Source organism: Bos grunniens, chromosome 6 (genome assembly GCF_055505025.1).
Source record: "Bos grunniens cultivar Pamir isolate PY7600 chromosome 6, Bosgru_T2T1.0, whole genome shotgun sequence".
Lineage (NCBI taxonomy): Eukaryota > Metazoa > Chordata > Mammalia > Artiodactyla > Bovidae > Bos > Bos grunniens.
Genome location: NC_141170.1, coordinates 31,337,604 through 31,364,419, shown reverse-complemented (window position 1 = coordinate 31,364,419; position 26,816 = coordinate 31,337,604). Strand labels below are relative to the sequence as shown.

The 26,816-nt window shown below is 36.5% G+C and overlaps 1 protein-coding gene across 1 annotated transcript; it reads left to right on the top strand.

The window, feature by feature from the left end:
- Positions 1 to 26,267, top strand: DCK (deoxycytidine kinase). Its single transcript, XM_086405463.1, has 7 exons — positions 1 to 439; positions 3,911 to 4,026; positions 16,226 to 16,419; positions 17,895 to 18,042; positions 19,782 to 19,897; positions 22,101 to 22,191; positions 24,365 to 26,267. The coding sequence occupies exons 1-7, from the start codon at positions 349 to 351 to the stop codon at positions 24,389 to 24,391; spliced, it is 783 nt and encodes a 260-aa protein (XP_086261589.1). The 5' UTR covers positions 1 to 348; the 3' UTR covers positions 24,392 to 26,267.
- Positions 26,268 to 26,816: the final 549 nt, after the last annotated feature.

Below are 26,816 nucleotides of genomic sequence, written 5' to 3'. Positions count from 1 at the left end.
GCCCTCTGTTTCCCCTTGACCTGACGTGCCGGGTGCGCACGCAAGAGTCCCTCTTATGGCGGGTGCAGGCCGAGGGGCCCTTGGTGGAATCGCTGATTTAGGGGAGGGCGGGGGCGTGGCTTCCCCACTGGGCGGGCGGCCACCTCGCGGTCCCTCCCCCATCGGCTGCTGTCTCCGCGCGCCAAAATCAAACCCGCCGATCCGCCGGCCGGAGAGTCTGGGACGGGAGAGAGTTCAGTCTGCAGGTCAAGGCGAGTTCCGGGGTGGCGTGAACCCCGGCGCGCGCACCTGCGGCCACCTCCAAGCCCTCCTTGCCTGAAGCGCTCGGGGCTCCCAACCGGAGAAGGCATGGCCACCCCACCCAAGAGGAGCTGCCCGTCTCCCGCAGCCAGCTCTGAGGGGACCCGCATCAAGAAAATTTCCATCGAAGGGAACATCGGTAAGGGGCCTCGTGAGATGTTGGTCCCAAAGCAGGGGTAGTCGCGGCTGCGGGGGGCTGAAGCGCCCCTTTGCCGCATCCCTACTATTCTTCCGGGGATACTTTTCCCAGTCTGGTCCTGCGCTTGGGGACGCGACCCCGAATCCTAAATTGACGCCGAAAGCACCCCACTCTGCTCTCCCCAGCTTCCCTCCCATGCCCCGAGGGTGGTCTCAGCCTCTGGGCGTCTGGCCGCGGGCCTAGGCCTCCGAGCCTTGTGAGACACGCTTGGAGTCCTTTTCAGCCTCTTCGTTGGGATAGTGCAAAGAGAATGGTTTTGTTCTGTTTGTTTTTAATGATGTGTCTGTATGTCAGTGCTTGAGGTGCAATTTACATAAGCTAAATGATCCTTTTTTTAGGTCTAGAGCTCTATGAGGTTTGACAAACATAATAATAATTTACCTCCACCAGAATCACAATTCAGAACATCTCCATCACTGCAAGAAGTTTCCCGGTACTTCTTTGTGGTCATCCCTCTCTCCATTTCTATCACCTGACAAGCACTGATGTGATTTCAATTCCTGACAGTTTTGCCTTTTTCAGAATGTCATGTAAAGGAAATCATAGTGTGTAGCCTTTTGTGTCTTCTCTAATTTAGCGAATGCTTTTAGATTTATTCATGCTACTTGTATCTGTGCGTTTGTGTGTGTGTGTGTGTGTGTTTTGTTTTGGTTAGTTCCTAGTATTCCATTGCATGGGTATACCACAGTTTATCTCTCCCACTTGTGGACATTTGGATTTTTTTCCAGTGTTTAGATTATGAATAAAGTTGCTGTAAACATTCAAGTACAAGGAAAGAGTCTTTAAATGATCTTGGCAACATGGATCACTCACTCCCCAGCCAACATCCAAGTGAACATTGGGTTATGATTCAAAGACCACTACTATTTCTGTTCTTAATCCAGATGTCATTTTACAAGATACGAGAGAACTTCCGATTCTTCTCTCTTTCTTACCTCCGGAAACCTATGCTTGATGCTTCCTGTTTTGATAGGATTCTTTTTTTTTTTTTTTGGTTCCAAGTTAGGTACTGGCCATTCATGCATACAACAATTTTTAAAAATTCTTACCATGTTCAAAGCACTTGTACTTTAACAAGGCAAGGTAGACAGGTGCTTTAGCAGCATTGCAAGCAATAAAAAAAAGCTGAATACAGCCTCAAGGAGGGCATTTTGTTTCTTTGCTCCAGTGTTGAGACAACAGTTGGAAAAGTCCATGTAACAGTCTCTCATTTCTTCTTAGCTAGGATACTTCTTTGAAGATGAATGTTTACTAGTGTGATTTTACACAGCTACTTATTGATACAGAATACCATATATAAAAACAGGAGGAAGTAGTTGAACAAAGCCATTCCAAAAGTAAATTTGAATGAACAACCTCTTACGTCTACACCACAATTCCTTCCCTTTCCTAAATCCAGCTAAGCAATGTGTGATACCTAGAAATTTACTTCCTTCCTAGCATCTTTTAATCTTCTCAGCACCTGAAATAATTTCCTAATTTGTCACCCCATCTCCAGTTTCTTTAAATTCTTCCAGAGTTTTCCTTCTGTATACAAATATGATTGTGTTAACCCCTGCTTAAATCTCTCACCTCCCTGATACTTAACACTGGAAGAAGTTGCAAACTCATGGCCTGCATTTACACAATATTGGCCTGCCCAAATTTGAAAAAAAATTTTTAATTAGTTACTGGCATTTACAGATGTTGAGATTTCCCATTAACATCTAGATTTTTGGCTTCTCTTGAAAAATCTGAAGATCTGGTAACACTGCATTTCTGTAAAACAACTGTTTGCTATTTGGATGGCATATGTCCCTCACCACTTAACAGTTTTTCCTGATACTGTGGCTTTGTCAGTTCCTATTTATTAATGCTCTTGTATTGTGGTTCATGTGCCTCTCTGCCATATTTGCTAGACCCAAGTAAGCTGTAAGTGGTAAAGAATCTGCCTGCCAGTGCAGGAGACTTGATTCAGTTTGAGGGTTGGGAAGATCCCCTGGAGGAGGAAATGGCTACCCACTCAAATTTTCTTCCTTTCCTCCATCTAACTCAGTGAGTGAATGAATGGTGAGCGTTTTACATGCTTCCATTCACCATTCTTCTAAATGCCTTGAGTTTCTGTGTTTACACTCTTCACGTGAAATCTGTGGTCCACCTTGTTTTTCCTATGATTAAACCTGATGATCATCTAGTTTATTCTTAAAAGATTTTCTGTCTGTTCTATGGTGATAATATGACTTTCATGTTTTGCTTCTCAACTATTCTGTGTGTTACTTTCTGATTGACCATCCCCTTTTTTTGGATCCAATTTATAAGGAAGAGGAAGCTTTGCTGCTGTTGCTTTTTTTAATAGATTTATCTATGTGTGTGTGCATTTGTCATATATATAGAAAGAGGGAAAACATGCTGACCAAAGATGACTAATATAATCGCATTTGGTGACTTCAGATAGGAAGGGTGTGGTGTCATTAAGAGTATTGCTACACTCTGTCAAATTCTTGGTCAAGAATCTCTTTACTGTTAAATTGAATGAATTTCCAGATAATTTTAAAATAGAGAATATATGTTTTGGTTACATCTGAACTGTTTTCTTTTTTTCCTCCTAGATATTTGAGAAACTAGTCAACGATCAGGGAGAAGTAAAGTACATACAACTCTTTTTTTTAAGGAGTTGGATAGAGTGCACAGGACTGTGAAAGGGAAACAGCAGAAACATGGCTATTGCTAGTAGGAAGTACTTTGCAAAAATATTTTTATAATTTCTGTTAGCCAGAGTGTCATATGATAATTAGGATCATACAGTAGTAATCATATTATTTCCCATCCTGAAACTCTGTGGATTGGATGCATCTTTATATTAATTTTTTGGTTTATTTGGTTGTTTCTAGATTGGTTTTAGATCAGAAAGACCCAAGTTTGTTTGTATGTTGAATGAATAGAGCCAATAGAGAGGAAAATTTTGAAAACGCTGGAGACTGGAATGACTGTCACTGTAGTGATAGTTTATCACAACAGTTTCTATGAAGAGGGTGTTATTATTACAGTCTCCATTATATTATGAGGAAACAGGCTCTTAGAGATTCAGTGACTTGGTCCCAAATTGCAAACTTAATTAAGTGGGAGAATACCCTTAACTACTTCCCACAAAGTTATTTCTAATTGTTTTTTCAAGGAAAGTAAATCTAGGTCTTGGATTTTTAAAATTCTGTTCCATGGCTTTGGTAAACTTAAAACATTAACAAACAGATGTGCTTATTAATACAGGTGGTCAGGGACTCTACCTTTTCATTAAAAAAAAAATCTGAGAGAGTTTAGAAAATTGAATGTTTGTTTTTCTTTTTTGTATTGTTTGCTATTATAAATTTTGTAAAAGCTGATGACTAGGCATTTTTGTTTCCTTCCTCAATTTCACTTTTCCTCTCACAACAGCTGCTGGGAAGTCAACATTTGTGAATATCCTTAAACAAGTCTGTGAGGACTGGGAAGTGGTGCCTGAACCTGTTGCCAGGTGGTGCAATGTTCAGAGTACTCAGGATGAATTTGAGGTATGAAAATAAACTTTATTTAATAAATAGAGAATTTTGGTTTAGACAAACAGTTATAACCTTGGGGTTTGTTTGTTTGTTTGTTTGTTTTTTCCTTTTCCAATAAAGCTTTTAAATATAGCTTTAAGTCTGTATCTTCATTTGGGCAGTCATTGTGTAGAAGTGTGTACACACACACACACACACACACACACACACACGGGCTTCCCTTGTGGCTTAGCTGGTAAAGAAGTGTGTACACACACACACACACACACACACGGGCTTCCCTTGTGGCTTAGCTGGTAAAGAATCCGCCTGCAGTACAGGAGACCTGGTTTCAATCCCTGGATTGGGAAGATCCCCTGGAGAAGGGAAAGGCTACTCACTCCAGTATTCTGGCCTGGAGAATTCCATGGACTATAGTCCATGGGATTGCAAAGAGCCAGACATGACTCATCGAGTTTCACTGATGTATATATGTCTAGACATTCATTGAACTATGTGCTTAAGATTATGCACTGCATTGCAGCTAAGTAGAATTTTTAAAGTTTTTAAAAAATTAAAACGTTTTAAAAAAATACAAATTCCTTGAGTGTCTTTTTACATTTTTGTTTATAAACAAGAAAAGCAAAAACAGCTACTCCATAGCTGAATTTTGTTAGTTTATATTTTAAGACTTTTATCTTTGACAGCCATTTATTTTTATACTTTCATTCTTGTCAGACTTTTACCTGGACACAAGTTTCAGTTTCCCAGCACTAGCCATCCTACACTGGAAATGAGGAAGAGGAAATAATGGTTACATTCCATTTTTTACAGAAAACTTTTTTTTATTGTATACATATATATGTGTGTGTGTATATATATATATATATGAAGAAGCATTGAGATCTGATTATTAAGATTTTCATTTCTGGAGAAATGAGAATTGAAACTGAAAGCAGCATAGCAGAAATGGAAAAATGGAAATGTGTGCTAGAAACTTACTTTGTTAGTTTGAGGAGGACAGAGATATTGAACAAAAAGTTTAGTTTAAAAGTGTAGCTGTTGTTATGAGAACTCTAGGAATAATAATTGAATGTTTAAAATGTAAATCATATATATAGGGAGGAATCACTAACCAAGATAACTGTGCAGACTTTGAGGATACTGGTTTTGTATAACTGAAAGTGTTTTCTCACATACCTGTTTACTAAGCATGGTTAGCAGCTCACTACATTGCAATTCATTGAATAATCCAGGACTAAATCTTGAAGGGACTTCCTTTCGATGTGGACTCCATGTTCTTAAGAAATGATATTTCATTCTGGTCCTTGAGGAAAGGCAGAATTAGCCTTAAGTAGAGTTTTAAGTGGGTAAATTTATTTGCTTCTTTCAGCATTTTTTTGGACGTACAATACAACTAATAGAAAAGTATGTGAAACCTATGTACGGTTTGAAGAACAGTTTGAAGGCTAACATCTTTGTAATCGTCATTCAGGTCAAGAAATAGACCATTACCTTCTTGTTCAAAAAGTCCCTGTTCTTCTCAGGTCACATTATCTCCTTCCCAAGGATAATAACTCCTAGGGGTAGTCACTCACATAAAATACCTCTCGTAATTCTTGTGATAATTTTTCTTCTTTCTAAAAAGAATTTAAAGTACATGAACATATCTCTAAGAAATACAATTAGTTTTGTCTGTTTTTTAATCTTATATAAAGACATCCATTTGCATTCCTTTTCTTCTTTTGCTTAATAAGTTTGTGAAATTTGTCTATATTTTTGCATGCAGCTATAGCTTGTTCATTTGCATTGCCATATGGTATTCAGTTGTATTCATATATTACTATTTGTCCATTCTATACCTTTGATTGTTTTTTGAGTGGTTCCTAGTTTCAGTTCAGTTCAGTTGCTGAGTCGTGTCTGACTCTTTGTAACCCCATGAATCACAGCACGCCAGGCCTCTCTGTCCATCACCAACTCCTGGAGTTCACCCAAACTCATGTCCATCGAGTTGGTGATGCCATCCAGCCATCTCATCCTCTGTTGTCCCCTTCTCCTCCTGCCCCCAATCCCTTCCAGCATCAGAGTCTTTTCCAATGAGTCAGCTCTTCACATCAGGTGGCCAAAGTATTGGAGTTCAGGTTCCTAGTGTAGTTGCTGTGAAAACAGCCATGTTATGAATATGGATCCTGGCGTACACATGCAAGAGTTTCTTTTGAAATAAGAAGTTAAATTACTGTGTGTTGGGTATGTGTATGATGCCTATTTTCTGAAGTGGTTTTACTGGTTTACATTCCCCACAGTGTACTCAAGCTGTCATTAGTCCATTCCTTTGCCAATATTTAGTGTTGTCCAGCTTCCTAAATTTTGTCATTCTGATGAACATTTAATATCTTTTATGTTTTTAATTTGTATTTCCCTGATTGCTAATGAAATTGTGCTCCTTTAATTAATGTATTTGCTATTTGGATTTCTTTTGTGAAGTCCCTTTTCAGATCCTTTTGCCCATTTTCTTTTGGATATTTGGTCTTCGCTCACTCTACATTTTTACCTCGTAAAGTATGTATTGTTGCCTCTTTGATAGTGCCCTACTCAAGGGTGCTTTTATTTAGGAGTGAGAGACCTGTGTTCTAAAAGTAATCTTTCTCCTTCTCATTTCTGGGGTCAACTGTCAGTGCAGTAATTCTCAGGGGTTAGGTAGAAACTAGCCAAATTAAACCAGTGTGAGAAATACAGAAAGCATTCTTTCATTGGGAGAATGTTAGACTAGATTGGATTAAGTGACCTTCATTGAAGTTCCGTTCCCTGATGGCTCAGACAGTAAAGAATCCGCCTGCAGTGCCGGGGACCCAGGTTTGATCCCTGGGTTGGGAACATCCCCTGGAGAAGGGAAAGGCAACCCACTCCAGTATTCTTGCCTGGAGACTTCCATGGACAGAGGAGCCTGGCGGGCTACAGTCCATGAGGTCACAAAGAGTTGGACACAACTGAGTGACTAACACTTCCACTTCTAATTTTAATATCATAGCTTCTAACTCATACTAAATACATGTAACTGGTTTGTTGGCATAGTAAATGTTTCTGCCTTTCAGCGTACCTTACTTGTTTTTCTGGAGGGGGGGCGGCTGTGCCTTGCAGCTTGCAGGATCTTAGTTCCCCAGCCAATTACCAAGAATTGAACCCATGCCCACAGCAATGGAAGTGCAGAGTCCTAAGCACCAGTGAATTCCCAGTATACCTTATGTTAACCAAACACACAGGAGCGTATACAAAAACCAAAATGTCGAAAATTTTGATTTGCAGACAGAAATGTAATTATTAGATTCATTGAAGTAGGTCAGTTCATTTTCTATGTAGGCCCAGTAGACAGAACTCTGGATCTCAGAGACTTGGGGTGCTTTTTCAAACAGCAAACAATCCTTTGAGAATTTTAATATGTGGGATGCCTCCTGGTTAATAGTGAGAACCCTAGTGAATCACTGTTAGTGTTAGGAGTGTATTGAACCCTTTAGTTGTGTTGGAGAGGAGAGGTTGAAAATTTTGCGTTAATGTACATGGGGAGACAATTTATAATAAGAAGGTTGTCTCTTAAGCTTAGAATCAGTGCTCGGGGAAATTAGTTATATTTATCTTAGTGACTGATATCATCAGACTATGATGCATTGATGCATCTGTCTCCATTCACATTGGTTTCATGGATCTGATATTCATGTTTATGGGCTGGAGCATTTTCTTCCTGTGAGCACAGTCAAAATTTCAAACTTTCTTTTTAACTGCCATGTAGACGATCCAACACAGTTAATGTTAACATAGGCCTTTTTAAATACATACTTTCATCAGTTTCCTGTAATCCAGTCATGTCTCTACTATGTTACAATTTGATTATCTACATTGGATTTTGGTGTACATTCTTGGAGGATAATGTTATTTTTGTGTGTGTGTACTTAAGGATATTATGTTGTTAATCCTGTGTATTTCTAGATGAAGTTTCAGACTGGAGGGTAGTATTTTGGGGATAAGATAGTGGAATATGAGGGTAGTAATGGGTGGATGTGTTCCCAGTATCTTATTTTTTCCTGCACCTCAAGAAATGGAGTTTCTGCCTTCATCCTGGGGCCCTTCTTTCCGAGACCCATCCCTGACTCTTCCTTGGGATTTTGATATGAACCACTGTCCAAATTGCAGCTTCCTTAGCATGCTGCCAGTGGTGAGAAGTAGACTGTCTTCAGACATGACTCTGGTAAGGCCAGTCCCCCTTTGGATGTTCTCCTTTTAATCACACTTCTGGGCAGTAGCTGTAGCCTGGGAAATGTTGGGTTATCAGTACCTCTGATCTCTTCCCCTAGACAGTAGTTTAATTTGCACCTGCATGTTTAGCTGGTTTTGTTTTTTCACCTGCCACCTAGTGGCTGAAGTGTTGCTATACTGCTGATGTGCTGCCACCAATTTTAGCAAAATAGAGTCAAAAAGTACCTAAAAAGATTATGTAACCTCCCCACCTTCCCCCTCCCGTGGTAAATTATCTTTAAATCATATGGCTCAGATGACTATCAGTCTTTGTGTTAAAGGTTTATTTCAAATAGCAGTGTGGTTTATTTGGTGATTTATGTTACTATTTAGGCCCCAAAGCTTTGACTGAGTTGCTTTCTTTTAGCTTATTTTTGAGATATACAGACTGTTAGGAAGATGTTTTTGCTGTTTTTCTTAGTGAGCTGAATTCTTTTGAGAGATCTTTGTTGTTTATTGTGAAATGCTATTTTACTTTCATCTAACACTTCTTACCACTGAGAAGTCACTGAAAAATGAGTAACTCTGAGAAAGAAAGGATAAAATATAGTTATCTGTGAAACAGTAGCATATTTTTTGATAAATCATTCTTGAAAATTAATTAAGAATGCTTAATAAAATACCACTCATACCCTTTGAAATCGCCTAACTTTTGTCAACCCTTTTATGATTATCTTGTCTAATAGACTCTGATTCTTTTGACCAAACTTAACTTGATTGAACTTGCAATGTCTCAAAGGTTAGACTAGAAGTAAAAGATAAATGATTTTGAATCTCTACTTGATAATTCTCATTTTTACTCATCTTGGCAATAATCTATGCTTTCTGTAAAGTCATGAAGTGTTCTGTCATGAAGTGAATTATAGATATAAATACAAAAACAGATTAAAGTTACCTGTAATCCACCACCCCATATGTAACTTTTATATAGTTGAGATGATGATTTATTATATCCAACTTTGACAGGTGAGTGGAGAATATGAAGTAATATGTGCTTATTGTTCAAAATTAAGATAATATCATGGACTACCAAGGAGGGAAGTAAAACTTTCTTAGATCTTACTTGAACCAACAATACATAATTTTTTACTTTGCTTTTCTTTCCTATAATGTTTATGTCAAAGGAAATTGAAAATGTTATTAAAAGTTTACTATAAATAATTTATAAAGTCAGCCTAATTTATTGTGTGCATGTACCATTATTTACTTAATTAAGTGCCTAATAAATAGAATGATAGCCTATTTCCTTAGCACTGTGATAACCATCTTTGTGGTTAAATCTGTGTTTTGGATTATTTCTTTAAGACAAATTTTCAAAAGTGTAATTAAGTTGGCCTGGGGATACAGAATTTTTAAAGTGAATGTAGCTAAACTGCTTTCTAGAGATGTTCTATTAGTTTTTATTTAATGTAGTTTGACCCTGAGGCATTCATATTTTTTATCTAAATACTTTTCGGAGGGAAAAAACAATAAAATTACACTCAGTTTGGTAAAGATGATACACAGTATTTTTTTGATAGAACTTCTAATATTTTATTCTTAATTGCATTCAGAAAACCGGCAGTTTCAAAACTTTCATGCATAAGATCAGAAGAAAATATTTTTGTATGGGCTCTTTGATTATCCTGAAGAACTAGAAAATGGTATCCTGGCTTACTGTTAATTTTCTAATTCAGTACCATGTTAAACTAAGAGCCAAAAAGTATCATCTTCAAAGCTGTAAATTTGTGTTACGGGTTTTTTATTTAGTTTTAATTTAAGCATCTGTATTTTTAGAACAACTAGCTGATTATTATTTTTTTGATTAGGTGATGAATCAAGATTGATCCTCTAAATTATTTTCATATAGCAGATTTTGGACTTGCTTTGGGCAAGAGAGATGACATTTATTAGAAATCCAAGTAAAAGAAGACCTGTAGTCTTTGTGTGATTTTTGTTTTTTTGTGGTAAAAAATATGTATAAATTTTACCATCTTAACGATTTTTAAACATACAGCTCCGTAGTAGTAGTAAGGATATTTACATTGCTATGGAACAGATCTCTAGAAATTTTCATCTTGCAGAACTAAAACTCTATATTCATTAAACAACTCTTCTTTGCCCCCTTCCCCCAGCTCCTGGTAACCACCATTCTACTTTCTGTCTCTATGAATCTGATTACTTTAGAGACCTTGTATAAGTGAATCATGCAGTATTTGCCATTTTGTGACTGGCTTATTTCACCTAGCATATTGTCCTCATGTCTCTTCAGAAAAGCCTTCAAACTTCTGTTCACTATCTGTTTTGTAACAAACCTACTTAATTTTGCATTTATACCCTATTTTATCTCACTATTATTCACAGTGCCTAGCAAATTGATCCTGTTTTTCAAATGAACCAAGTTCACTTTTTTTTTTTTCTAAGTTCACTTCTGATAGATTTTATTAAATATATCAGATAAATTTAAGGTAACACTTGCTGCTGTGTTATTGTTATTCAGTCACTAAGTCGTGTCCGACTCTTTGTGACCCCATGGAGTGAAGCATCAGGCTTCCTGTCCTTCATTGTCTCCCAGAGTTTGCTCAGACTCATGTCCATTGAGTCGGTGATGCCTTCCAACTATCTCATCCTCTGTGGCCTGCTTCTCCTCCTGCCTTCAGTCTTCCCCAGCGTCAGAGTCTTTTCCAGTGAGTTGGCTCTTTGCATCAGCAGGCCAAAGTATTGGTGCTTCAGCTTCAGCATCAGTCTTTCCAATGAGTATTCAGGGTTGATTTTCTTTAGGACTGACTGGTTTGATCTCCTTGCTGTCCAAGGGACTTTACAGAGTCTTCTCCAGCATCACAATTCGAAAGCATCGATTCTTCGGCACTCAGACTTCTTTATGGTCCAGTCCCACATCCATGCATGACTACTAGAAAGATGATATTGAGTGAATGGCATACTGTGCTGTGACTCAGAGACCCATGAGTGTGGCTCATCTAACCTCTCAGACAGTACTTCAACCTTTAGTGTTCATTAGAGTCACCTGGAGGACTTGGTAAAGCGAAAATTTGGGCCTCATCCCCAGTTTCTGGAAGTCTTTTGTCTCCAGCTGATGAATAAACAGTCGTCACCTTTGAGAGGTTTTTATGGGCCTTGCCTGGACATGATATACATTGCTTCTGCCCTGTTTGCACTGAGTGGAACTGAGTCTCAAGCCTACAGTTAATTACAAGGAAGACTGGGGAATAAAGCCTAGCTGTGTGTCCAGGAGGAAAACAGCCTGGTTTTATGGAACATGTAGTAGTTTCTGCCACCACAGTTTCCAAATAGAAGTACCTTAAATTTATTTGTTATTGTAACTTAAACTCAAATGTGCCGTGTTTAGTTAAATTACGTGGAAGTTGTTGAAGTTTATTTTAAAGTTAACGGTTATTTTAGGAAATTCCCTGGTGGTGAAGCCTTTAGGACTAGGCTTCCATTGCAGGGGAATCCCGGTCAGGGAGCTAAGATCCCACAAGCCATGTGATGTGGTGAAAAACAAAACAAAATAAAGTTAATGGTTATTTTGGTAACAGATATTTGTGCACTGAAGATAATTTGAAATAGGCTAGACAGTGATAAAGACAAAAAAATTGTCATGGTTAGTTTTATTTATAAAAATAACTCACATGTATTTTCACTAGTGAATTTTTATTTATGCCTTTGGTGAATTCTCTCTTGTTTAACTATGTAAAGCTATCCATGTCTGAGATAAAATTATTAAAATACAAAATACCAGCACCAGGTAAATTACCCAGATAGTATCTGAATATCTCCCTTCAAGAAATCAAATGTAAGTATTGTTTATAGATAAGGATATAGGCTGTCCTGGTGGCTTAGAGGTAAAGATTCTGCCCGCAATGCAGGAGACCTGGGTTTGATCCCTGGGTCGGGAAGATCCCCTGGAGAAGGTAATGGCAACACACTCCAGTATTCTTGCCTAGAAAATTCCATGGACAGAGGAGCCTGGCAGGCTACAGCCCATGTGGTTGCAAAGAGTAGGACACGACTGAGCATCGAACACTTTGTTTATAGATGTAACTTCAATATGTAATAGCAGAGCAATGTTTTGGAAAAAATATGGCTTTAGAATAAGTCTTAGGCTTGAATCCTAGTTTTGCTGCTTACTAGATTTATTGATATTAATCAGTTATTCAACCTTTTTGAACCCTGTTTCTTAAACCTATAAAATAGTGTCAGTAATGACTGTTTCATAGAGTTGAGATAATGTATACTTTTTATATAGTCTCTGGTATAAAATAGGTAATAAATGATAGGTATTATTGTAATTATCATTAAAATTGAAGTGTATTTTCTTATAAAGGGATATTTTGAGTAATGAACTTATTAGTTCTTCAACAGATGGTCTCTATTTTCAAATTTAACAAAATAAAAAAATAAACTTTTAGGAAAACTTAGATATGCCCTTTGTGTTCACATTTCTAAGCATATTCTTTCTAAAAAATATGCCATGAAAGCCAAGATAATGCAACCAGGAATAGAGCAGACTAAATCAAGAGTTAAATTTTGTGTTTTGAATTAACATTTGTACTGCAGAGAATTTCATAATACATGAATACCACTACTATTCTGCCCCCTTTTTTAGTATCAAATACATCTAATCCTTTAACGAAGTGAAAAACCTGTTTAACCTGTATTTTTTATTATTTGAAAATTAATAATTTAACATTTGTATATTTAATATTTAAGTATATCTTTCAGATGTAATTCACATAATATTGTTAGTTTCATATGCTCAATATGTAGTGATTCAACATTTGTATACATTGTGAGATGATCATCGTAAGTCTAGTTACCATCTGTTACCATACAAAGTTAACACCCTGTCATTTCCTTTATTCTCCTTTCTCTATTCCTTTCATCCCCATGACTTATTTATTTTATAACTGAAATGTGCACCTCTTGATCCTTTTTCCCAATTCAACCCCTACCCACTACCTCCCTTTCACCTATCTGTCCTCTGTATCTGTGAGTCTGGGTTTTTGTTTGTTTGATTCCTCCTGTAAATGAAATCATATGGTATTTGTTTTTGTCTGACTGGTTTCACTTAGCATAATACCCTTAAGGTCCATTAATGTTACAAATGGCAAGATTTTGTTTTCTGTCATGGCCAAGTTGTAGTCCACTATATGCATATACTATATCTTTATCCGTTCTTCCATCGACAGACACTTAGGTTGTTCCATGTTTTGGTTATTGTAAATAATGCTGCAACAAGCATAGGGTACATGTATCTTTTCATATTGGTGTTTTTGTGCCTGATACTTATTTATTTATTCTGGATATTTCATGTGTGTTAATGGCAGCTTGTGTTTAGCTAACTTCTCTCATAAATCCACCAGCAGTGTTCATAAAGTTGTCTCTGTTACTGAGCCATGCTTACCAGGGAAGGAAAATAAAATATACACTAGTGTCCTCTTTATTTTATTTTATTTTTTTTTTTTTAGTGTCCTCTTTATAAAACCAACTAAACAAAAGTTTTGGTTGAGTTGATAAACTTCATTTAGCTGGAAACATTCACTTGTATGAAAGATTTTCTCCCTGGAGGATGGTGAATTAGACAATCCGTTTATAACTAAATTAACAAAAGTCCTTGAAACTCTAATAAAATTACATTTATTTTTTAAGCAGTTTGAGAAGGCAGCTGTTACACCTTTATTTCAGTTCATCATCTGCTCAGTATTTCTAAATAGACCTATTGTTGACTGTTGGCCTCTTGCCATTTTATGCTTTTCTTTTCCTTCCAATTTTGAGAAGTTTCACTTAATTATGTGGTTTGTGGTATGAAATGTAAATTCTGCCTCAGAGCAGCACGTGTTTGTGTGGTTTTTAGTTCTTAACTGAAACTTTAAGATCCGTTGTAGTATTTACATTTCTGAATTTTTTTTTTTTTCCTCCCTCAGAGGAAAAACACCTACTTTGAGCATGAACTTTCAGAAAGTGTTCAGGGGCATTTATTTGAACTAAGATTGAGAATAGGAATTAAGCAGTCATATTTTATTCTTTAAAAGTTAGTAAACAAGTTTTAAGGATGTACAGCTTTGGGGAGAACCTTTATATAGCTTGATATAGAAAAGGCTGATGAACCCTGGGTCCTCAGTTTTGTTTTTTCTTTTTTAGTCTGACAACTCTAATATCAAAAGTTTTCTAATATATTGTTACCATGCAACCTATTTTGATCGATTTTAATCTATTTTAATAGATTTAATCTATTTAATAGAGCTATCACTCTGAGGAAGAAATTTCAGTGGCTTCTTTCTGTTTACCCCCCTTTGTTTTGATTTGTAAGCCTGAAATGTTAGCATTTGCTGACTTTGACCTGTAGTAGTGAAATGGCAATGGATAGATGCTCAAAATTACTTTCTATATCTTTTGCAAATTAGAGATTCATTTAGTGTACCATTTAGGGTGTATATTGTCACCCTGCTTATTTAACTTATATGCGAAGTACATCATGAGAAATGCTGGGCTGGAGGAAGTACAAACTGAAATCAAGATTGCTGGGAGAAATATAAATAACCTCAGATATGCAGATGACACCACCGTTATGGCAGAAAGTGAAGAATTAAAGGGCCTCTTGATGGAAGTGAAAGAGGAGAATGAAAAAGTTGACTTAAAGCTCAACATTCAGAAAACTAAGATCATGGCATCCGGTCCCATCACTTCATGGCAAATAGATGGGGAAACAGTGCAAACAGTGGCTGACTTTATTTTAGGGGGCTCCAAAATCACTGCAGATGGTGGCTGCAGCCATGAAATTAAAAGATGCATACTCCTTGGAAGGAAAGTTATGACCAACCTAAACAGCATATTAAAAAGCAGAGACATCACTTTGTCAACAAAGGTCCGTCTAGTCAAGGCTATGGTTTTTCCCGTGGTCATGTATGGATGTGAGAATTGGACTGTGAAGAAAGCTGAGCGCCAAAGAATTGATGCTTTTGAACTGTGGTGTTGGAGAAGACTCTTGAGAGTCCCTTGGACTGCAAGGAGATCCAACCAGTCCATCTTAAAGGAGATCAGTCCTGGGTGTTCATTGGAAGGGCTAATGTTGAAGCTGAAACTCCAGTACTCTGGCCACCTGGTGTGAAGAGCTGACTCATTTGAAAAGACCCTGATGCTGGGAAGGATTGAAGGCAGAGGAGAAGGGGACGACAGAGGATGAGATGGTTGGATGGCATCACCAACTCAATGGGCATGGGTTTGGGTGGACTCCGGAAGTTGGTGATGGACAGGGAGGCCTGGTGTGCTGCAGTTCATGGGGTTGCAAAGAGCTGGACATGACTGAGTGACTGAACTGAACTGAACTAGGGTGCAAGCCTCTTTTAAAAAAAAAAAAATTAACGGATTAAATCAGATCTTCCCTAGCGAAACTACTTTAATTCAGACTATATAAAAATCTAATAACAAGAAATTGGCCATATAGAGTAGTCAAGTGGATGCTGTGGTTGAAGAGAGATTAGCAAATAGATACTGCGTAGGTATCACAGGAGTTTTTCAGTGTGAAAGGAATACTGGAAGGGACCTAAGATGACCTTGCCTGTTTAATTACTTAAACACATAGTACTCTGTCCAGAGGAGGTGCTAGGCTAGAAATCTGAACAAATCTGTGAAACATGTTACTAGTAAACTTTTGTGATGTTTTGTAAGAACAATAAGTGATTTCACTGTTTCCAGAGGCAGGTGTTAATATCATTGTTTTGATTTGCATTTTTCCAAATTAGCCACTTTGAGCATATTTTCATGTGACTATTACCCATCTGTATATCTTCTTTGTAAGAATGTATATTCAGGTCTTCTACCCATTTTTTGATTGGATTGTTTGTTTGTTTTTTATTTATCCAACTATTTTTTTAACTTAAAAATAGTAAAATAGCCCTATTGATCATTACTTTGCTTTTTGTCTCTTTTTTCAAATTCAAAATAGGAACTGACAACATCTCAGAAAAGTGGCGGGAATGTTCTTCAGATGATGTATGAGAAACCTGAACGATGGTCTTTTACCTTCCAGTCATATGCCTGCCTCAGTCGAATACGAGCTCAGCTTGCCGCTCTCAATGGAAAACTCAAAGATGCAGAGAAACCAGTATTATTTTTTGAACGATCTGTGTATAGTGACAGGTATATAAAAATGACCTTACTTGTCAATTTGGAATCTTGGCTTAGAACTGGACTTTTTCCCCTGTTTCCTGGGGATAAAGGAACAACAGACTCAGAGTAATAGAGATTTGAGATGGAAAATGACATTTAATACCTTCAGCAGTTTGATATTAATGGCATTAGGGAAGTTCTAGAATAATTTCTGGGCTTCCCTGGTAACTTAGTGGTAAAGAATCTGCCTGCCAGTGCAGGAAACATGAGTTCAATCTTTGGGTTAGGACAATCCCCTGGAGAAGGGAATGACAACCCAGTCCTGTATTCTTGCCTGGGAAATCCCATGGACAGGGGAATCTGGCAGACTGTGGTCCATGGGGTTGCAAAGAGTTGGAAATGACTTATTGACTAAACAGCAACAACAACAGAATAATTTCTAGCTGCCATGGAAACTGGTGGGGTGTGGTGGCCATCTCGTCTCTTTCACATTTGCAGAGTTTTTATTTCTTCCAATCCTCTTAACATTCTTATCAGCTCTGGTTAAATCTGGATCCCTATTCTAGACTTGCATCTGGAACTAGGAGGTCATATATCTCTGAGGGGGGCTTAGAATTAACCCACTCCTGTACTCTTGCCTGGCAAATCCCATGGACGGAGGAGCCTGGTAGGCTGCAGTCCATGGGGTTGCTAGGAGTCAGACACGACTGAGCGACTTCACTTTCACTTTTCACTTTCATGCATTGGAGAAGGAAATGGCAAGCCACTCCAGTGTTCTTGCCTGGAGAATCCCAGGGATGGGGGAGCCTGGTGGGCTGCCATCTATGGGGTCACACGGAGTTGGACACGACTGAATCGACTTAGCAGCATCAGAATTACCCTGCTTATTATGTAAGGATTCTTTTACTAGAGTTAGCTCAGAACTGAGGTTCTCAAACTTTGGGACCCCTTCTCGTTCTTAATAATTATTAAGGAGCCCAAAAAGCTTAGTGTCCTATTGATATTTATGTTATTAGAAATTAAAATTGAGAAATACAGAAACATTTATTAATGTATTTTAAATTAGTAATAGTAAATCCATTACATATGAACATGAAAAAGATACTTGTGAAATTAGATTTTTCAAAAAAAAATTGAGAAAAGCAGCATGCAAATCTCTTTAGTGTCTAACTTGAAGTCAGATGGATTCTCATTTGTGCTTCTGTTTTTAAGCTATTTAAGCTTTTGGTTGAAGTACAGTATATAAAGTAATTTGGCCTCTCACAGAACCCCTGGAAGGGTCTTGGGGACTACCAGGGGTTCTCACACCACACTTTTGGGAACCACTGGCAAGAACATACGTTCTATAGTTCAAAATACTCTGTGTTTTGTTTTTTTTTTTTCTCTTGCTAACCAAGGCATTATTTGCTGTAGGATTTAGGAGAATGTTTCATGTCCATTTAGTAGATCAATTTTGTCTCTGTGCTTTTTGGAAAGAATTTGTGTTGATACAGATTCTCTTGCAGGTATATTTTTGCATCTAATTTGTATGAATCTGACTGCATGAATGAAACAGAGTGGACCATTTATCAAGACTGGCATGACTGGATGAATAACCAGTTTGGCCAAAGCCTTGAACTGGATGGAATCATTTATCTTAGAGCCACTCCAGAGGTGAGACAATAAAAATTTGTTGGATCCATTATAGATTTATTAATAGAAATCCTCAGGTGTGTAGAGAAGGCAATTCAGTTTAGAATTGCCCCACCTCCAGAAAACTACAAGACCACATTTTCTCCTCAGTTCTCTTTTTTTTTTTTTTCTTTTTTTTCTCAGTTCTAATCATTATTCTTCCTGACTTTTTCAGGGCCTCTTATCTATTACAGCTACATTAAGAACTTTGCTCAAGCAACTCCTGGAATATAGGTTTCATGAGTTGGGACTTTGGATATTTTAATTACTGTTGAATTTCCAGGGCCTAGAACTGGGTCTGGGTACATAGTAGGAGCTTAGTAAATATTTACTGCATAAGTGGCAAAGTTGATGAAGATCCATGTCAAGAATCCTTTATGATTGTGGCTTGGAATGGGTAGATAGAAGTGACTGTAGTTGAGAGGAGACTTAGAGGACCCTTGCCCTTTTGAGTTAAGGGAGCTCACTCGAAAACATGCCTTTTGTGATAGATTATAAAGAGCTATTCTTACTTACTTATGAAATTATGTAATGAATTCAGAAAGACCCAGTAGATAGATGCCTTTCATAAAACCAACCTAAATAAAAGCTTACATTGGTTAAGAAACTTCTGGTTTTAGTGCTTGCATGCCTGCTTTTTCTGTTTTTTATTCCTCTTTCTTTCCCTGAGTCACAAAGTAGGCTCTGGATGTAAATGTCATGACTTCTCGTCTGAAAGAATACTGTATTGCTATTGAAGCTGAATTTTCAAAGAAACTAAACTAGGTTTCTGATAACAAGGGATGATTTTGTTCCTCTTTTAGTATCAAGTAAGCCACGACTGAGCGATTTCACTTTCACTTTTCACTTTCATGCATTGGAGAAGGAGATGGCAACCCACTCCAGTGTTCTTGCCTGGAGAATCCCAGGGATGGGGGAGCCGGGTGGGCTTCCGACTACGGGGTCGCACAGAGTCGGACACGACTGAAGTGACTTAGCAGCAGCAGCAGCAGCAAGCCAGAATTTAACCATACCAATTTCGAAATTCACTTTTATTTTTGAGAATAATTTTTGTTTTTAATTTATGAAAATAGTAAATACAAATATAGAAGAAAAAACATAAAGAATCATAATAGTTTCGTTCTGCTAGAAACATTCATAGTATACATCTAACACAAGTCTAACACAAAACTTTATTTCATCAGTATTGTTTATGATATCTTTTGGTTAGAGGACCATTTACTTATTTGAAAAGAGAGGATTTATAATAGACTTTGAAGCACATTTTGTATGCCAAAGTTAAAAATTTTTTTTTAATTTTATTGAAGTATAGTTGATTTATAGTGTTGTGTTTAATTTTTGCCATATAGCAAAGTGGCTCAGTTATACAGATATATACACTTTTTCATATTTTTTTCCATCATGGTTTATCACAGGTGCATATTTTTGTTTTTTAACCAAACTTATTTTATACTTTATATTTCAAGTATGGATACCAAAAGTTTATAGAAGTATTTGATTTATTTTTGAGAGTAATTCTTGGTTTAGAACCACCAAATGGGTGAAAAACCCAAGGAGGGAAAGATGAACTACTCCGTTTTCTAGGAAAAACAGAGATTTTAGCTAGCATAAATAAAGAGACACTAAAGAAGAAAAGTTTAATGGCAGCTGACAAGAAACTTATTTAAATGTTTCTTGCCCCACCACTCCTCCTACCCCTTTCTTATTGCTTTTGCTTTTAGAAATGCTTGAATAGAATATATTTACGGGGAAGAAATGAAGAACAAGGCATTCCTCTTGAATACTTGGAGAAACTTCACTATAAGCATGAAAGCTGGCTCCTGCATAGAACACTAAAGTAAGATTTCCTTATTTACTATTGATTTTAAATTTATTTATCAAATTTTAATCCAAAACATGTACAATTTTTTAATTTTCAGTCATTTATATTAGTACTGTAGGATCTCTTAGAATTAAGTGTGAATTTTGACTCTTTGTGGAGAAGGCAATGGCACCCCACTCCAGTACTCTTGCCTGGAAAATCCCATGGACAGAGGAGCCTGGTGCGCTGCAGTCCAGGGGGTCGCTAAGAGTCGGACACGACTGAGCGACTTCACTTTCACTTTCACTTTTGACTCTCTGTATTGCAATGAGATCCTAATTTCTTGAAGTTTTTATAGCTAATCTCCTCCGGTTGTATTTACAGCATAGTATATGGAGTTCACATTAAGGAATAAAGTAAGAGATACATCTGTATGTATTATTTAGGTACAAGCATACCTTGTTGTGTGCTTCCGTGGTGGCTCAAACAGTAAAGAATCTGCCTGCAATGCAGGTGACCTGGGTTCAGTCTCTTGGTTGGGAAGATCCCCTGGAGAAGGAAATGGCTACCCACTCCAGTATTCTTGCCTGGTGATTTACATGGACAGAGGAGCCTGGTGGGATAGAGTCCCTGGGGTTGCAAAGAGTTGGACACACCTGAGCAAATAACACACACACTCACACACTCATACCTTGTTCTGTAGCACTTCGCTTTATTGTGTGTCACAGATATTACATTTCTTACAAATGGAAGGTTTCTGACAACCCTGTGTCAAGCAAGTCTGTTGGCACCATTTTTCCAACAGCGTTTGCTAATGTTGTGTCTCTATGTCACACTTTGTAAATTCTTGAAATATTTCAAACCCTCCAATAGCAAAAAGATTGTGACTCACTAAAGCATCAGATGATAGCAATTTTTAACAATAAAGTATGTTTATTTACATTTTTTTAGACATAATGATATTGCACATTTGCTGTACTGCAATATAGTGAAAATGTAACTTTTGTAACCATGGGGAAACCAAAAAAATATGTGTGACTTGCTTTATTGTGGTATTTGCTTTGTTGTGATATTCATTTAATTGTAGTTATCTGGAACCATACCTGCAGTATCTCTGAGTTATGCTTATACTCTCTTTCAGATAGAATCTAAGATATTTCAGATTTGTTTCTTAGATCACTGTACTTTATCATTAGTCAAATCTTAGTTCAAATCCATCTCACTTATTGGTTTGCAACCTTAGACAATCTCTGAGCCCCAGAATGGTCTCCCTGATCTTTAGTTTTCTCATTTTTAAACATCCCTACTTTCTGGTGTGATTTTGGTTTTTGAGGAGAATTACATTTCACAAACTAAGATCATGGCATCCAGTCCCATCACTTCATGGCAAATAGATGGGGAAACAGTGGCTGACTTTATTTTTCTGGGCTCCAAAATCACTGCAGATGGTGATTGCAACCATGAAATTAAAAGACACTTACTCCTTGGAAGGAAAGTTATGACCAATCTAGATAGCATATTAAAAAGCAGAGACATCACTTTGTCAACAAAGGTCTGTCTAGTCAAGGCTGTGGTTTTTCCAGTGGTCAGGTATGGATGTGAGAGTTGGACTATAAAGAAAGCTGAGTTGCCAAAGAATTGATCCTTTTGAACTGTGGTGTTGGAGAAGATTCTTGAGAGTCCCTTGGATTGCAAGGAGATCCAACTAGTCCATCCTAAAGGAGATCAGTCCTGGGTGTTTACTGGAAGGACTGATGTTGAAGCTGAAATTCCAATACTTTGGCCACCTGATGTGAAGAGCTGACTCATTTGAAAAGACCCTGATGATAGGAAAGATTGAGGGCAGGAGGGGAAGAGAACGACAGAGGATGAGATTGGTCGTATAGCATTACTGACTCAATGGCCATGAGTTTGGGTAAACTCCAGGAGTTGGTGATGGACAGGGAGGCCTGGCGTGCTGCGGTTCATGGGGTTGCAAAGAGTTGGACATGACTGAGCAACTTAACTGACATTTCACAGTGCCTGGCTTTATACATTTTATATCTGAGATTTTTAGATAATGCATAGTAAATTTAGGTGAGAAAGAAGGCATTGCCAGATGAAGTACTTGCAGGATAATTTTAATGTAAAACAATGGATAACATTTTGATTTTCAAATGAAGATATAAGAATATGTTTTTAGTGTTTCTCTTTTATTTATTGCTTTTTCTAAATATTTTATTCATCTCTTTTTGAACAGAACCAACTTTGATTATCTACAAGAAGTGCCTATCTTAACACTGGATGTTAATGAAGACTTTAAAGACAAACATGACAGTCTAATTGAAAAGGTAGATTTATGTTGAATACAGTGATTATAAAGAATGTTGTTTTGTCTTGTCTAAAGTGTTCTAACTTCTGAGAAAATTATCTTCTAATGAAAGATGACAGAGTTAATTAAGAGACAGTTAAGAGCTTTAGAGGGATTTAGCCTATTTAGATTTTCATCTTAACTTTAACTTCTAGATTTGTAGCCTTAAATAAAATAAGACCTTCTTTATCCTTTTGTTTCTTTGTCTGTATTTTAGGAGTAACATTAACAAAAGTTCTTGCTTACTCCCCTCTAAAATTATAGGATATGGATCTCATCTATTTTTATATTATCTGGAGTCTTGTTATTAAAGATTTATAGTTTATAGTTTTGTTTGGTGCCTTGTCTGTGACTTAGCATTGCCTAATCATTGAGTCATTATCTTAGTCAGAGTTAATCTTCCATATATTTAGAGTTGACTATATTCTGTTAAGTAAGTGGTGCTTATATTGATAAAGGGACTGGAAGAGAACATATCGATGAATACTTGAGAGAGACTAGTAATGGGATTTGTATAATAAATATCCCTATAGTGAAGTCGCCGCTCAGTTGTGTCCGACTCTTTGCGACCCCGTGGACTGTAGCTCCTCGGTCCATGGGATTTTCCAGGCAAGAGTAAACCCGGGTTTCTCACATTGAAGGCAGACACTTTACTGTCTGAGCCACCAGGGAAGCTATCCATGTTAATTAACTTAATGATCTAAGATCTAAAGAAAAAGCTCCCCTTTTTTTGTTGTTTGTTTAGTTTTGAGAGAAATTTTATTTTTTTTTTCCTGTCATAAAATGTCTGCTGTTTAGTATAATAGGTGTTTAACATTTATAAAGTATATCAAGAATTTTGAAAAATCTCAGCATTATATATTACTATAGCACATAGTTGTTTTTCCCGTGGTGTTTCCTGGTGACTCAGTGGTAAAGAGTCTGCCTGCAATGCATGAGACCTGGGTTCAATCCCTGGGTCAGGAAGATCCCCTGGAGAAGGGTATGGAGACCCACTCTAGTATTCTTGCCTGGAGAATTACGTGGACAGAGGAGCCTGGAGGGCTACAGTCTATGCAGTCCCAAAGAGTCAGGCACAACTGAGCGACTAATACTTTGATTTTCAAAGAAGAGCATATCTGGAAAATTTAAGTGACCTCTTCACTAATTTAGTTTAAGGACTTCTTTTGTGGCTTAGCTGGTAAAGAATCTGCCTGCAATGCATGAGACCTGGGTTTAATCCCTGGCTGGGGAATATCCCCTGAAGAAGGGAATGGCTACCCACTCCAATAATCTGGCCTGGAGAATTCCAAGGACTGTATAGTCCATGGGGTGGCAAAAAGTCAGACACAACTGAACAACTTTCACTTTCACTAATTTAATGATGTTAAAAATATAGGATAGAATTCACTTGTGATACTGTTAAAATAAATAAAATTAAGTCAACCATTGCAGTACTAAAAGCCAACCATTATTTTAGCTATATGAATCTATAAAGTCACTTTTTCATTTTAGCTAGCACTTCATAGTTTTGATTAATGATCATCATCTCATAGTATTATTTATTTTTACTTTAGTAGTGTTAGAGTTTGGCAACTTTTTTCATGTATTTTTGCAAGGCAATAATCTTTTGTCTATTCATTAGAATTACTGTATAGTCTAAAATATAGAGAGAGCAATATCTTGTATTGTGACATTGGTCACTTGGTTAGGTTCATTCACTACTTACATGACCTTTCATCACATTTTAATATTTATAGTCTGTATGGTTCACATTTGTGCTTCAGAAAAATTGTAAATCTATTACATAGATTACATACACAATCAAGACCTTTAGAGTTGTTTAAACCATTGCAATTACTCATGTTATCAGTGCTAAAGCTGCACATGTCAGGGTCTGTGGTATTATAAAGAGAAAATTAGTGTTATGAGTTATAGAACTGTATCAATCTGAGATGTAAATTTAATAACTTCTGTAATGACTTTTGGATCATTCATCTTTTATTACTCAAGTATTTGTTAATATTTCTTTTGAAAGTAAATGCTGTAGCTTTGTGATAGAGTTTACTTATACAGTTGAGGTCTTCAACTGTTCTATACTTCTAATTGAAAATGAATATTAGATATCTGAAATTAGCCAAGGAATTACATTAATATTTTTTTCCTTCCCTCAGGTAAAAGACTTTTTGAGCACTTTGTGATCTTGCGGATGACTACACGCAACCAAATGATTCCACCTTCTTCAGCTTTGTGTATCTGCAGGGGTCCATTTTCATATGTCTCTCGTCTAAACCCAAGTTTTTAACTACTTTTATTCCCCCCCCCAAAAAAAAATTTTTTAATGAATCCTGTACAAAAGTTTATTACTAGCTTTTTTTTTTTTTTTCTCTTTTGTGGGTTTAAAGAAACAAGGACATATAAGTATCCCTTACAAGGATTCTGGCATTAGGTGGTTCCAGAATCGTTACAGTAGTTAAGCTACATCATAAAGGATCCAGCCTCCTTTTGTCTTTCCTATATTATCCTCCTCAGCTGTTTGACTTTTTTTTTTTCCTGGTGCTTCTCATCTCAATGACCAGTTTCTTAGCTGGAAACTTTAATGTCACATAAATGGTAGTATGTCCTGTGTAAGTAAATTAGTGTATCTATTAAAAATTGAAAAGTGGAATTTAAGAAATCCATCAAAAAAGGATTATGAGGTTTCATTGGAAATACTTTTGATCAGGTGCTTTCCCTTCCACCTTAATAGATGTGGAAGTTAAGATTGGGTTTAATATTTAATCACTTCACTGATATTTATTAAGGTGTCTATAACACATTTGTAGAGTAGTAGGTTAGACTTTGTTCCCAGTTTGACATAACTTACAAGTCATTTAGTCTTTTTCCTGCCTTTGTTTCTACATGTGTGGTATGAGTGAGGCTTTATCTTTTGCATGGAATTTTAGAGGATTAAAGAGGAAATGTTGCTACACTTAAAATGATAACTGAAGATTATTACATTGAGTATAAAGATTGAATTTAGTTGTAACTTCAAATAACTGCCTGCTTTTTTCCGTCACAGACCATTCTTTTAGAATGGAGTATTACTATTCTAGTTAAAGAGTTGGCTTAAATTCTGATTGTCTTTAAATCATTTGAGGTGGAATTACAGTTTTCCTTAAATTTCTTACCATTTTTATAGGTAAAACATTAGTGGGACACAGTGAGGGATACATTTTTCCATTATAGTTTTTACTGATGCTGTACTGGAAATGAATAGTTTTTCTTTACCTTTATACTTGGTGAGAAGCATAAAAGGAAACTGAAAACAAGGTAGATTATCTTCTTAGCAGTAAAGACTGCTTAGTTAGTCACAGCTCTTATTTCCTGCCACTGTTCTACTTTCCCTGCTGTCTGGATTAATAGGCAACCTGCTATTTTAAAGTTTTATTTAAAAGTGAAAAGAAGTCACACATTTCTACTTTGAGAACATCATCACTCTTCACTTCATAGTTTTGCTGCTCTGTCGGATTATATCTTAAGTATTTTTTTCCTCTCCTTTTAGAGAAATTACTGATAAAAATGATCTTGCTTTATGTTATATATCTTGAAAGCATTATCATGTTTTGTGGATTAGAAATTACACATATTAATAAAGAGGGCAGGGTACAGAATAGTTGTAATTTTTAAAAATCTGCATGGATTTATTTTAGGTCTATATATATAGGTTTAGATCTGTATGTATAGATTTTTTTCAGCTTTGTTTAAGATGTGCAGTGTGTTTTATTTGTATTTAACCTTTCTACTTGACATTTTAGAAAAACTCTGATTTTTTAAAATGAGAGGAAAGTTACTTTGAAACTATCATTTTCCTTTTTAAAATATCTTGTGTTTAGTTTCTTGATATTCAAAGATAATAATTTAGTGAATTAAATAGTTTAGATGCACTGATCTTTGAATGAGAGACTTGTTTCAGACCTATAGTTGCCATAAATATTTGTCTCATGATATTGTATGAATTTGTTTTTGTTTGATATGAATGAATTTATTAAATTAAATATTTGCTTAATAAATAAATATAAATCTCTTGAATTCTAATGAGCTACACTCATTGAAATGATTGCATCTTTCTTAGAATTAAAATTTATTCTACTTTTGAAGAAAATTATGAATATAAAAAGGTTGACAGTGGTTTATGTAAATTAACATTGATTTTAAATGGAGACATGTTTCAGAGATGTTCCATGACCTTTAAAAATGATTAGCTTAATGACTTTTTAAATCTGTAAAATTGAAAAGAAGCTTAAAAAATTACTATTTGTCATGACTCAAAAGCTGTACCACTGGATGGGCAAAAGAGTATTGAGCCTAGCTGTCTGCATTATCTGTTGGATCCTATCTCCCATATCAAATCATCTTTCTTCAAAGTATATGTACTACTTTTTATAGTTTACTCATCTAAGAAGGTAATCAGTTGTACAAGAGTTACACAATGAGTTATCCCCTCATTCAGAGTTTTCTCATTTTCTGTGCCTGAAATTTAGAGCAGTGTTTACCAAGGCCCGAGTAGTTAAGTCTGTTATATTTTAAAGGACAAGGAGTCCCAAAATATTTTTTTACATAGAGATATATATTTCATTACCTCCA

What these genes read in the sequence shown, in the direction of transcription:
- DCK (XM_086405463.1), top strand. Translation starts at nt 349, where the DNA reads ATGGCCACCCCACCCAAGAGGAGCTGCCCGTCTCCCGCAGCCAGCTCT. An exon ending in TTCCATCGAAGGGAACATCG is followed by an intron (nt 440 to 3,910) that starts GTAAGGGGCCTC and finishes CTCTCACAACAG; the next exon opens with CTGCTGGGAAGTCAACATTT. An exon ending in CGATCTGTGTATAGTGACAG is followed by an intron (nt 16,420 to 17,894) that starts GTATATAAAAAT and finishes ATTCTCTTGCAG; the next exon opens with GTATATTTTTGCATCTAATT.